Source organism: Pezoporus flaviventris, unplaced genomic scaffold (genome assembly GCF_033815535.1).
Source record: "Pezoporus flaviventris isolate CSIRO_AGI_PZ_B2104156 unplaced genomic scaffold, CSIRO_AGI_Pfla_v1 ptg000079l, whole genome shotgun sequence".
Lineage (NCBI taxonomy): Eukaryota > Metazoa > Chordata > Aves > Psittaciformes > Psittacidae > Pezoporus > Pezoporus flaviventris.
In genome coordinates, this window is record NW_026892627.1 from 3,614,067 (window position 1) to 3,628,209 (window position 14,143).

At 37.5% G+C, this 14,143-nt stretch overlaps 1 protein-coding gene across 12 annotated transcripts in view; it reads right to left on the reverse strand.

The window, feature by feature from the left end:
- ADCYAP1R1 (ADCYAP receptor type I) overlaps positions 1-14,143 on the reverse strand; it is a 139,685-nt gene that overhangs the window by 98,867 nt on the left and 26,675 nt on the right. For 11 of the 12 annotated variants that reach the window (XM_061474381.1, XM_061474387.1, XM_061474394.1 and 8 more), the window contains one exon: positions 8,735-8,900. In XM_061474381.1, the coding sequence (XP_061330365.1) occupies positions 8,735-8,785 (51 nt within the window). In that variant the 5' untranslated portion in view covers positions 8,786-8,900. Of the gene's footprint in view, positions 1-8,734; positions 8,901-9,681; positions 9,829-14,143 lie in introns of those variants that run through there. The other variant, XM_061474384.1, reaches the window with a different exon arrangement.

Below are 14,143 nucleotides of genomic sequence, written 5' to 3' on the forward strand. Positions count from 1 at the left end.
TAGATAGATAGATAGATAGATAGATAGGATCACGTAAGTCCACTTAGTGCAACAAAGGCCCATCAACATTTTATAGCCTATTCCCACTGACGTTGCCTGCCTTTACAAAAGTCCTGACTCTCCCACAGATGCTCTGCAAATGGAGTGTGTATGGGAATGCCCACAGCTACAGGATGAATAACAACATCATCACTTTTGATGTCAAAGCTTTCAGGCTGAAAATACGCAGATATATTTAATAGTTATTGTAAATAAGCAGACAGTTTGTTCACCTTGCATTAGTTCAGACATAACTGACAATACATGATGGCCAAAAATGTTTAGATTTTGCACATCTACATTGCTGGAAGTGGTACTAAAATGGACTAGCTTAGTCTGAAATTGCATGAGAATTTAGTTTTTATTGCAATGCTAACTTGTCATGTATTTTGTTATGTTTTTAAGTAATGGAGCAAATTATCATAAAACTGGCTAATAGAGATATAACAACTAAACTCAACTCAGCCAGAGGGCAGCAAGAAAAAAGAACATTTTAATATGTGAGAGGAAATAAACACAAATTTATACCCTTGAGCTTTAGCATATTTCTAATCTTATCCAATATGCACTTTGCATTACCAGCTATCTGGCGAGCCCTTTGAAAACAAGAAAGTCAAAATAAAGGTCCAAAAGAGTTTTATGACAAAATACATAACATGTTTAGATGTGGCTACCAGGTAAGAATAATTTAAAAAATAAAAATAAAAATAAAAAATATCTCTGTGCTTTCCCTTCCCAAATCTGCAAATACCAGTAGCTCAAGTTATTGACAAACTGTCTCACGAGTCTTCAAACAACCAAATCAACAGCCGCATTAAGCCTAAACAACCCCTGAATAACACACTTTGGCCACAGATGCTGAGTCAAAGAGAGACTGTGGGACTGAAAGGATTTGAAAAGAGTACACAGAAGCTAAAGTGTTTTCTTTTTCTGTCTAAAGCTCTTAGACAATTCATGAGAATTTTACACTCCAAATGAAGCCTCCTGAGTAACGTTTGAGAGGAGAGGACATTGCATAAATGTCTTATCGGGAAGGTCACAAATGGCATAAACTTTATCACTTTGCAATCCTTAACAGAATTTTTCAGCATGAGTGAAAATATATAAAGTATTTTGAAACAGTGAGCACAGCCACTGACCACATACAAAGGTTGGGAAACCATTAAACCTACCAATTGACACAAAGGAAATCTGACTGAAAGACATTCATTGAGCCTATTTTCCCTCAGGAAACAACAAGCTAATGAAGCTTATAGACTAAACCGTATTGATAGAAAAAAAAAAACAAAACACAAGAAAAAAAAAAAAAGCTGCATTTTTTCCTGTTTAGAAAGTGGTAGGAGAGTTATGAAGTGCTTCCTTTTCATATTGTGTCCCGTTTGAAGACAATATTTGAGTATTTATTTAGAAACCTTATTTTGTACAAAAAAAGGAGAAAACTTGAAATTGAGATTAAATTTTGTAAACTTTACTAGAAAGAATAATTCTGGCTAAGTATTGCAAAATATTTCTTAAAGGTTATTATGTGGGGAAAATATTTTCCCTGTTCTTTCTAAAATGGATCTTCATTTTTTTTTTCTAAGAAGTCCTGAAGTATTTAATGGTATGCATTTTTTATTTTTCTTTACTACAAACACAATAATCCATTTGCATCTGCCCTCACTCATCCAAGAACACACATTTAATAATCCATTTTAAAAATGTATTCCAGGAAAAGTAGTAAATAGCATTTGTGATAACTTTACAAACCACCCTATGGCGGTGAGTTTCAAGATGTTAATAATGCCAGACAATCAATTGGGCAACAGTGACTTACTGTCATCTATTCATCAACCACATGACATTTGTAAAGTATAATCTACTGCTCAGCTTTCTAAAAATCAAAGAAACAAAAGTATAGACTAAGATAATTTTTACGACCCTGCTGTAGGGAAAGCACTAAGGAGGCTTAGGAAGGGTTATAACAATATACAGATGTTTCTGTCCCTTGCCACAGAATCATTAGTATATATTAATGTAGGTAAACATCTGAATCTAGACATTCAACATTTGAGTTGTTAAATATTGGCCTAAGTACATTTGTTGACATCAGTTAGGTACACAACTAAGCTCTAACATGCACAGGGAACTACAGAAGCAGGTCCCATTTATTAGAAAGGTGATGTTCTCTAGTTTGGGCAAAACCAGCATTATATGGCATGGAATAAACGAATCACAGATATTACTGTATTTTAATGGGAACCATATCTCCAAAATCCTCACTTCCAAGTGATTTACACATGGGGATAAAAAAAAACAACAAAAAAAACAGGGCAAGAGAAAGAAACCCAATTTTCTTTTCAGGAGCGTGAGCACAAGCTAGCCTGGACTGAGTTATTCACCCCTTGCCCAAAGAAACAAAGAAGGATTTGTTGAGTTGGGTTCCACACCCTTGGGGGCTACAGTGACAGCAACACTTAGGCTTTATGGTTGGCAGTGCTTTTTAACGGCTGTCATAGATTTTTATTAAATAGCTATGTCTCTATGGCTTTGAAAAAGGAGTCCTAGAAGCAGGCTTAAGCACTGCATGCTGTCTTGCATCTACTTCCTAATTTTATGGATGTTGCATGGGTAACCCCTGGACAGTTCATCTGGAGGCCCTGTGGTGTGGAAACCTGTGGTAAGCACTGATCTGGTGTGCTCCCCCAGGCAGGCTTACAGCAGCGCTGCTTGATCCCTAGGAAAGCCCCAATTGTTGCTGTAGGACATACACTCACTCTGAGAAGCAGCAGTTTATTTCACAGATAGAGAAGAAACTATTACAAGCCATGGTGAGAGGGACAGGAGGAGAAGGCTGAATCTCTAACAGTACAGTGATGAAAATGTGGGTTTTTTTCATATTCTTTTCCTCTTTTCCTGCTCATTTGCTTCCATTTTCTCCTTCCTTTTTATGTAGCTTTGGTTTGGCATCACAACTATCTCTTCAAGCTGACTCCACAGTAAATTTTCTTAGGCTGCTGACTCAGCAAACCAGAGGAAGAACAGGCCAGTAGCACACTTGCTAGTGACTTGGATAATATCCCTCCAGGTGCTGGATATTAATAGCTAGGCAACATGAAAAATCACTGATTCTTTTTCCACGGGCTCCATTTCTAAGAAATCTTCTATTTATTCCCCAATTTGTTATTTGACTGCTCATCCAACACTCCTCCAAGCTCATGAATACAAAACCAGCAGGGAAAAGAATCATATTAATGTTCTTAAATAAGTGTTGTCATCATATTATTTGCCTGTCACAGAAATTATTACTACTACCAGAAGGAAAAAGAGTGAACACGTTAATGCAGGGCAACGATCTACTGCTTTGTAACCTGCTGCCATGCATTACTAAGACTTAAACATCTTGCCTGCCTACATAAGGAAAGCTGCATGTACATAAATGTTTGTGCATTACGTTGTGAACCATACATTGGTACAATATGTGTATTTCCAGACTTTCTTTGTTTGGTTGCCATTCATGTTTTGTGCAAATAAACTCAGTAACCTTAAAAGAAATTTCAAACAAGCGTGTCTTTCTTCAGCTTCTGCAATAACTGTAACTGACACCTGGTGTGCCCAGTGTGAGACTACGAGTGGCAGTATACTAGACAGAGTATCGACACAACATCAAGGTCTCCTACCAGCTTCAGGCATCTTAAACAGGAGTATCAACATGCTAGGCTTTCTCAAAAAAAAACCCAACCATCCAGGGACTTACAGTTACCTGAGGAGGAGATATCACCCTGAGTTTTCCATCACTCTGTGACTCTCTGTAAGTACCTGTCCGACCTACCTGACAGGCTAAGGACCATCTGGAAACCAAGATTTTAATTTTTGTGTCTCTGAAAGGTGATTGGTATCAAGGGCACTGTCGTTATTTGGTAACACTGATTTTCTCGGATGTTTTTTTGTGTTACACCATACATAAATTCTGAACCTTCTCTTACCCCCTTCTCTTACCTTATACAACCCGAGACTTTTTTTTCTTCTTTAAAAAAGGCATAAGGTGTTCTGAGGTTGTTACTTTCTGCTGATTGCCCCCAGCACTATCTCCTTATATTAAAAAGGAAAATCTATAGCAGCAGTAACGTCTTGGCTAGCTGAGTTTTTTCTCCTCTAGAGAACATTCCCAGAAGTTCCCTACCTATATTTGTACATATTTGCATTTTTTTACATAAGTAATAGGGAAATCCCATGTAACTGTTCATTATGATAAAGACAGCAGCAATCTTAAAGAGAATTTGAATAGGGCTATGAGACATTATAAATCATAAGGCACATAAAGTAATTAAAAGCTGATCATTAAGTCCTGCATTGAAAAAAAACAGTTCGATTAAAGAGCAAGGACCAACACAACCATCTTATGTTCGTGCCAGAGGAAACTCACATTCGGGCTGCAGCAGAAAATGGATGCTCTAACAAACGTAGCAGGGCTGGAGAGAAACTGGTAGAATAGTGTGTCTGAATATGCTGCCTCTCATCTTCAAAAAATGACAGACACTGAAATATAAATGATCCTATTTGAACATAGCCTGGCAGGCTGGAAGTGACTGCTACAGATGAATAATGGAGGATACAGACAGGTCTCTGCTCTGTAGACTATACACACCCTTAAAAAGTTTGAGAAATTTTATCCCCTTCAGTAAACAGAGTCTAACAAACAAATCTAGTTTCTGTCTTCACCTCTTTATGAATTGATTAAATGTAATCCGATCAAGGTTTCATTCTCTGATCTGTGAGATGCTGTTTGTTCTTCCAAATCTGTATTTGCCTATCTGACCCTCATATGGTGATTGTACTTCAAAGCTAGTATACAAGAGGCATCACTTACACCTTTATTTTTCTTTTTGCTTTGTATTTTTTTAAGGAGGTCAAGGAACATGTTTGCCAGCTAATAAAATGCTACGAGTAACATCTTATCATTTAAAACATTTAATCTTAGCAATATTAAAAATGCCACAAGAAATTCCAAACATTAGCTGAAGTAGTACATCTGATTGAATTATTACAGACACTTAGAACACCTGCATTGCAGCTACATTTAAAATTCAGTCCATATACTAAGCCAACTTTGTGAGTCATGAATTCCATTGTTTCTCAAATACATTTGGAACCAGATAAAAGAATGATGGTTTAGGATCCTATCATCTCCTCAATAATTTTATGATCACTCTTGTTAATACTTCCAATAAAAAAAACAAGCCCACTGCTATCACAGGTGAATGGAATGAGAAATCAATCAAAATGGCAGTGAAAGTGAATTTAGAAGCAAAAAATAAGTAGGATGAAGAAAACTAATGTGCCAACAGAAAGAGGGGATATTCAGACAAAAAAAATGGAAGTGACTGAAAAGAAATGGGCTAGCTTACAAAAAAATGGATTAAAACAAGCTAAAATAGCAACACAGATATTTAAAGATAGGAAAGCATTTAAAATGGGGAAAAAACAAAGCTCAAGAAATCCTCTAAAATGCATTGCAGGTAACATGCTTGTAGATACTGCCTTCAGTTCCAAGTGATTAATAAGAAGGTAGAATACCTTTCTGATAGGCAAATACAGAATAACTTGTCAAACACATGAAAAATCTAACCACCCTAGTCCCTGACAATTAGAACTGGCTTAATGTGCCAATTTCTAAATATATCTTAGTATATTATTTTCTTGTTGTCTGGTCTGCCTGTAGTTGAAGCCACCTAGAATTTTCCATTAAAACACTTTGTCCTCTTTTTGCCTTTTCTTGGTCTGTTTATGAATGCAGACACTAGTCTGGGCACTTTTTTCTTGTGTGTGTGTAAAATGGAATGCGGCTCATTCTATCGGTGAAGCCAAAAACTACACATCCAAGCAGCTGCACAGGTTCAGGAGCCACACTACGAAGGATGGAGACATGGGCCACAAAATGGGGATCGATACTAACTGCTAAGAACAGGATCTCACCTTGAGAGTAACAGGAGATTTCTTGAACAGTACCAGATGTGTTTAGAGGAAAGCAGTGTAAAAGAAGATTTTTCTTTTTTTTTTTCAGGAACTTTTGGGAGGATAAGATGACATTCAAATTTACTCTATATTTTTTAAAAGTCACATCCACTCCCTTGGTAGAAAATCTGAAAATCTGTGTGACAGAAAAGTACCAATTTGAGGACACCAGCACAGCACATTAGAGGTGGTTTGAAAAGAAAGTGTGTGTCCCAGTGGAGAGAAAACGTGTTACCACACACATTACAAAAAGAGTCCCTGCGAGGAAAGAACCATAAGTAACATTATATCATTCCTGAACTCTGGTCTGTGAAAAGAAACTTAAGAGACGTAATAAGGAATAAATACTATACACAAATTACAGTACAATGTCTGTCAAAGGCACAAATCACTGGCCAAAGTGTGTGTGCAAATACACAAGTTTATATGTGTAAAATCATTTACTTTAGTCCCTGGGTTCCTGCAAGAGCTTATAATAAAACCTGGCCCTCTTGCACAAGATCATAAACACTGCAGAAACAGCATATACAAAAGCATATTTGATATTATTAGCCCTGGTTTGCTTCACAGTATTTCTTAGCTGTTCTTTCCAAAAGCTGGAGCTGATCACTAATTATCCAGCTCAGCGATCACAGTTTTGTCCTGGAATGCTAGGAACTGGAAACTTCTTGTCCTTTTACATTTTGCCAGGAAGGTCATCCATCTGAAAGCTCAAGAGATACGTTCAGCCACATCTATTTTGCTTAATTAAAAACTGTTCACATCTAAATAAGAAGACATCTTTTGTCTGTCTCAAGCTGAACACCAAGAATCTTGAAACATTCAAGACCATTGTTCATGTAAAAAAAAAAAAAAGTCTTTTGCCTTTCCATTCATATGACCATTTACTTAATTTTATTTCCAGTCTGAAAATTATGCTGCATACCCAGGAATTCAGTAGGTCTACTGATATGCTTTCCAGTTTCACCAGGTATAGGGTGCTTCTCACTGACACTTACAGATGAGGAAACACTGAGGCTGTCTTATGCTTAGCTGTAAGATAGGAGTTCCTAAGAGACTGAGACATGATGGTTGTCATTTCTGGGTCTCAAACCAGAAGCTACAAGGTGTGTTTAGGTAATCCAATACATGTCCAAAATCTGAATTTGAGATAACCTCCTTTTATAGGAATCTTATCCTAACATAAGCATCCAAAGCAGATTAAATGTGGGGCTTTTCCCCCTCCACATTAGTTTAGAGGAAGTCTAGTGTAAATGTATTTCAGAGATACAGTATAAAAATTAAACAGATTCACTTAGCTAATAACTAATACCTACTAGCTAACCAGGAAAGCTAGGCAATACTCAGAAGAGTCATGCATTAGAAAGAAATTTAAAGACCAGACAGAATATATCGTAAGGGACTGTATTCTTTGGATGAACAGAAGTATACTACCAGTTTCAATCCTATTCTACAGAATTTAGCAGAATAATATGCAGTTAATTAAAGCGGTTTCTAAATACAACCTAAGAAGAAAGAATGCGTATTTTTGTGTGCCAAAATAAAGCCAAGCCCTCTATGCTGACTGCTATGGACTGTAAAAGACAGGTCACACAACCAATACACATAAGCAAACTATGTAAAAACTGCTGAAAGATACTTTAGTCACATCTCTACCATATTAAATAGTTCTTAATTAAAAGTAAAAACAAAACAAATGTGAAGAATTCTTTTAAATACCTAGCTATTAAGGTGCAGCAACATGAGAAATCTTTATATTAAGCAACTGTAAAGCATTTGCATGGAAATTATAGCAATTCATGCGAATGAGGTAGAGGTTTTAAATAACAGTGCTATTTGTCACAGTATCCCTTTGAGCAACGCTTCTTGAGAAGTGATGAAAAACACAGTTGTGACCAGTGGTCTAGCAAACAACTGAGTTGAAATATGAGATGAGTTTATTATAGGGGTTGTATATTGCTCCTCACGGTTACAAAGCGAAAAAGCATGTTTTCTTCAAAGGTGTTATGGCTGTTACATGAGGCTACATAGAGCCACACTGCTCAGAGGGAAAATAGGCAGGCATAGAGTTACAATCTCCAGATGTGTTAAGACAGAGTGGTTCATGGGAGAGTATGTTGCTTAGTAAGTAAAGGCTTATGATGAAAAGAAACCCCTGTAATCTTCATGAAGAGCTGACAATCTTCAGAAAAGTGATAGAAGAGTTTGAGTGCCTGTGTATCTAGAGGCCCACTTGTACAGTTTATTAAAATTGGTTCTCTGAAAATAGAGGCATTCAAAAGCACTGGCTGAACTATCTTGAGTCTTATGTTTCACTGAGCTGATAAAATTTTTTTCTCTAATTTTATCCCATCGCCTGTAAAAAAAAACCAACAAAAACTAAGCCAATGGATTTAAAGCAAGAGCTCCATATTTTTTCAATTTCTATTCTAGTCTAGTCTAATGTATTATTTTAATTTTAAACTTTAATTTATTATTTTTAATTTCATTTTATTTTCTATTTAATGTCAGATACAAATAGTGAACAAATCCCCTCAAAGAATGGACTTGCCCTTCTATAGGATGAGCAGTCATCACAATTCTATTGCATATGCAAAGGAGGATTAATTGGTGTCAGTAACAGACCCTTCACTCTTAGCAAGTGCTGGACTTGAGAACATGCATTTATGAGTACAGTGTAAATAAAAACACTTTTCCTTACCATGGGAAGCAGTGTCAGAATGAAGAAGCAGATCTTCCAGTTGATGACCATCTTCTCTCTTAATTTTGAACTGCAGTCAGGTTTTGCTTGTTAACACTATTATTCGGGCTGAAGCAGCCTCTCTGCAGAATTTTTCACCAAGGTCTTCAGGTCAAGGCTCAGATCTCTACAGTGAAAGAGGAAAATTAATATAAATAAACATGAAGAGAATGAAGAAGGAATGGACAGAGGACAGAGAATCCAACACTTGAACTGTGAGTTGTACGTAATATAGATCAACCATACTTGTAACCGTATTTGTGTGGACTCCAACTATCAACAGATGGTTTTGATACTTAATTTAAAGCCAAAGGATATGTTTTATGATCTGTTACTTGTATCATGGAAACTATTGAAACAGGTTCTGTAGCTGCAAAGTCGTAAATTGTACCCAAAGAAAAAGGTAGGATGGATGGATGATTTTGAACCAGAAAAAGAACCTAACTGTCTGCTTCATTTCTGAAGTCATGACTTGCCCTTCATGATTTTCAGTAATATCTCAAAAGAACAGCTGTCTGGGGGCATTTTAGGAGACTGCATGACATGATGATTTACTCACACAGATCACTTGTCCAGGTAACAAAATCCATGACCAGAGTTGTTTATAATCTGATGTCTTTTTGGGAATTTAGCAATACAGTTGCAAGGGAATGAACTGTATTGTAAGGCTAAAGATTCATCTGTAAGACAGGATTGACTTATACAGACGATAGTGTCATGAATATTTGACTTCCATCACTTGATCTTTGCCAAGGAGCTAGACAGGTAGTTAGGACATCAACAGAATTGCATAGCAGACATTAGCTCTGTCCTAGCAACTCCTGCCATAAGACAGTGTTTAAAAAATCCCACTCACTCCAAACCATAATTCATCAAACAGTTTTTCATTCAAGAAAATTTTCTCTCACCTGTCTGGTTGAGGAGGAGATTGACAGAGTAGCTTGGTGGGCAACTGGCATCCAACAAAGGTTAGCACACCACACCCCTTCAAGTGCATTTCTACCCTATAGACTTAATTTGTCCAACACAAGCTCAGCCAGAGGTCCTTTGGCAATGTCTATGAACTTAGGTGCAGCATTTCTACATAGGAAGGTGTGAGAGTTTAGCCACATGGGCATGAGCTGTGCCACACCAGTTTGTTTCAGAGCCAGAGGACTCTCTCTCATCTGTTTTATTTCCAAATGAAGCCTTTGAATGCTGAGCCCCCTTTTTAAAATCTTCTTGTCTGATGTAGATTTCCTACATGCCACCACCTATCACCTCCATGGGCATAAACACAACCAACATTCATCTTCACAACTACAGAAAAATTTAAGCAGATAAGAAAAAAATTGCAGAAGAAAATAAAGTCATTATAGATAGTAACAAGTCAGGGATACAGGACACAAACAATTAGAGAGAGAATACAGCCAGGGTGTATTGGAAAAACATTTAAAATAGCAGAAGGAATGTGAGAAAATACAACAAAGGAGAAAACAGACCAAAGACAGAAATTAAATAAACAAATGACAAGGGCAAATGCAAATAAACTTCTATGATCAGGGGATACTCAGTTTTTATACTGACTGTGACATACTGCTAAGACATCAGTATTCAGAAAAAAAAAGAAATAAAAGAGGTTAATTAAGCTCTAACTTTTTGTCTTCTCTATCCAGACCCTGACTAAACAGAGAACAATGATTCATAAAATTCCCTCTAAACAGATCTGCTTTCTGCCATCCTCACTCGATCAGTCACTCGTGCTCTGCTCTGGTACTGAATTTAATTACTTAACTGTATTTCTGATGGTTTATCAAATAATGAAGGCCTGATAAGATCTCAGCTGAGGAGGACAGCAAACATCTGTGGGTGAAATTCAGCAGTGAGGAGCTGGAAAAACAAAGTCACTCCATTAACAGAAGCAGCAGAAAACCAGACAGACGCATTAGCAGACATTGGAGTTAAATCTTTTTCTTGATCATTTGCACTCCTGCGTGCAGGCCAGTACAGAAAGGCCAGAGAGTGGTGTGGAGATTGAATTCTATCCTTGGATTCTGCTACTGTAATACAACAGAAATATGATGTAAATACAAAAGGAGAGAGGGAGATGACTGACTAAGCAGATAGAAAGATAGACTGCAAGAACGTGTTAACTTTCAGAATACACGCTTCCCAATATTTGAAGACCCCGTTTTACTTTAACCTGGCATTAACTGGGCTTGAAAAGCGGAGAATGGATGTTTTATGTTTTATCTCAGTTTCAAAGGAACTTCTAAAGAGCCAACATGAACATCTGCAAACCATTTCCCTGCTTTTCTTTCACATTTTGCAGAGAAAGTAAAAGAATCAACTTCATTTTTGCTTTCAAGGTAGTCATGGAAACCTGCATAAAAACTGGGCTGAGGCCTTCATATCATCCACAGGGGCTCAAGTGTTTGTTAGGCAATAACAACTACCAGTTCTGTGACCTGCAACAGAACCTGTATATATTGTTTAGCAGCTCCTAGCATGTATGATATACGTAGGTGCAGAGTGCACCTATTACAAAGAAAAGGCACAAACAGGGACTATCAGCTAGGTTTTATGAGAAAAATTAACTTTTCTAAAAATACAGGGAATTTTTATAAAGCATTTCCATTCATGGGAAAGATATAAATATATGAATACAGAATTTGTAATGGAAGTTTGAATTATATGTTGTCTTCTAATGTCAATGGTAGCCAAATAGGGTTTGGTTACCAAATGCAATAGGGTAGAATTTGGTAGCCAAATTCTGTAATCCAATTAGTAAATTAGAGATACTGGTGCTTTATACTTTTATCTTCATCTGCTACTGTAATTAAAATTAGTAAAGTCAGAAGAGCCAATAGCATGGGGGGTGCATCTTTCAGTTATGCATATACAGTTCCGCAATATAAAGAAGTCTTCAACTATCCCTGGTAAAACAGAAAAGTTGTTGAAGTGTCTGCAAATTAGAAAATCAGTTGATGGCTACTAAAATGGAACGAGCTTCAGGGAATTATTTCAAGCATAACTGAAATACGAAGAAAAATAAAAATTACCAATTTTGGTCAGCTAATGACTTAAGAAAGTAATTCATCACCTATGTAGGAGCATTCATTTGTCCACCATAGACACTTTTGGGGCCATAGCAGATTCCTTGAGTTACTTCAAATAGGCACTTCAAGGGCAGGTTGGAGAAACTCCAGCAAAACATGTTTTGCTGTATGTGCCCATTTCTTTACCCTATTTAAAAAAAAAGGTCTGCAGCAGCTGCATATGTGGACTATGTTACAGAAGCCTAAAGGCTGGTGAGGAGAATTGCACTGTGAGAAGTCCGCAAGTGCCAGGTGCACAATACAATGTCAGTAACCGAGAAAAACTTGGGTTTTTGCAAGTAGAATGTACCTACTCCCAGGGAGGCATCAAAGAATCAAACTTACTCATATCAAATAATGGGTCATTATTATTGAGTTGTTACCTCACCCAAAAGAAAGAAATAACCTGACCTGCTAGGCTTCTTTGTCCACTGGGATGTGTGCCAGTGGTTTGAAAGGAAAGCAATAAATTTCAAAGATGACCCACAATGGCTTAGTCCAGTGGTGATCAAATGTGAGTTCATTACTTAATTAATCTTAATTCAATGTCTTGTCAGGGCTGCCCACCACATCCTTCTCCTGCACCATCGCCAAGCTACTATACAAATGTGGAAATCTGAAAGCTTCTGACAACATGCAGGAGCAATTGAGTTTTTGCAGACTGAAACTGTACCTTGCACCAAAGTCACCCACTCCATGTAGAGTTATCCCAGTACTTCACAGTGACATGAAGAATATTTTCCTATGCAGAATAAACATGGGTGAAGAATGATGGGGTGAAAAAGAAAGAAGATGCCAAGGAGTATGCTCCAGCCATCACCAGTCAGTCTGGCTCACAGATCACTCCCTTGACATTTCCAAGTTCGCCTCAGAGACAAGAACTCCGCAGCTGTTTATGACACAAATTTTGCTAGAATGACATCTTTGGTTCATATATGAAGAGGTAATTATGTCATTGATACTCTATTTACTGTCTTTAGTCTTTCAATTCAAGGTGTGAAATCCATTGCATTTTATTATTTCCCTCCTAAAATGCCAGCTTCCTGGGACACCTGCTAGCAAGAAATAAGCATAGCTGGGGAAGAAACCCTTCAGTGATGTGTCACCTAATTTTAGAAACCTAGAAGACACTCACATGACTTCCTTATAAAGTCTCTTTTCATATAGTCAATGGAAGGATGCAAACATAGGAAGAAACCAGTTTGTCTGACCTGTTTCAGCTGTCTACTTTAAATTTTCTACTTCTCTCCTGTGAGTGCAAAGGAACTTTTAACAGCTAGCTCATATGTTGACATCTACACTGTAGATATCTAAATTTGGACAGAATAACTCTACCTCCAGGCTCTTCTGCAGTATATGGATCTGCAATATGAAACCCAAAATAGTAAAGTTTGACCTACCACAAAGGCTTAAGAAGGAATCAATAAGTTGGTGCCAACAGCATAGCCAACAGGGCCAGGGAAGTGATCATCCCCCTGTACTCAGCAGTGGTGAGGCCACATCCTGAATACTGTCTTCAGTTCTGAGCTCCTCACTACAAGACATTGAGGTGCTGGAGTGGGTCCAGAGAAGGGCAATGAAGCTGGCGAAGGGTCTGGAGAATAAGTCTTATGAGGAATGGCTAAGGAAACTGGAGTTGTTTAGTCTGGAGAAGAGAAGGCTCAGGAGGGACCTTATCACTCTCTACAACCACCTGGAAGGAAGTTGCAGTGAGGTGGGATTGGTCTTTTCTCCCACATAACAAGTGATAGGACAAGAAGTAACAGCTTCAAGCTGCACCAAGAAGGTTTAGATTGGATATTAGGAAAAATCTCTTCATCGAGAGAGTGATCAGGCATTGAAATAGGCTGCCCAGGGAAGTGGTGCAATCACCATCCCTGTAACTGTTCAAAAATCATGTGGATGAGGCCCTCAGTGATAAGGTTTAGTGGTGGACTGGGCAGTCCTGGGGCAATGGTTGGACTTGATGATCTTAAAGGTCTTTTCCAACCTAGCTGATTCTATGATAAATAACAAAAAATGTAAGAAAATTTAACTGAATACCTGACAGCAAGAGCTCTAAATTTTCCCACAGAAAGTAGTCTATAAGGGACAATCCTACTGAGGCAAACAAAAAGAACACCACCATGGCCCTTCTACTGTCTTTAATACACCACTTATTATTTCTTGAGTTTAAATATCATGGTTATTTTCCCACAATTTACTTGCATTAATCTTTATAAATTTACTGAAACTAAAGTATCGCCATGGATCACAGAAGTTGAGAATCCTACCTTTTTTTAAAAAACCAAAA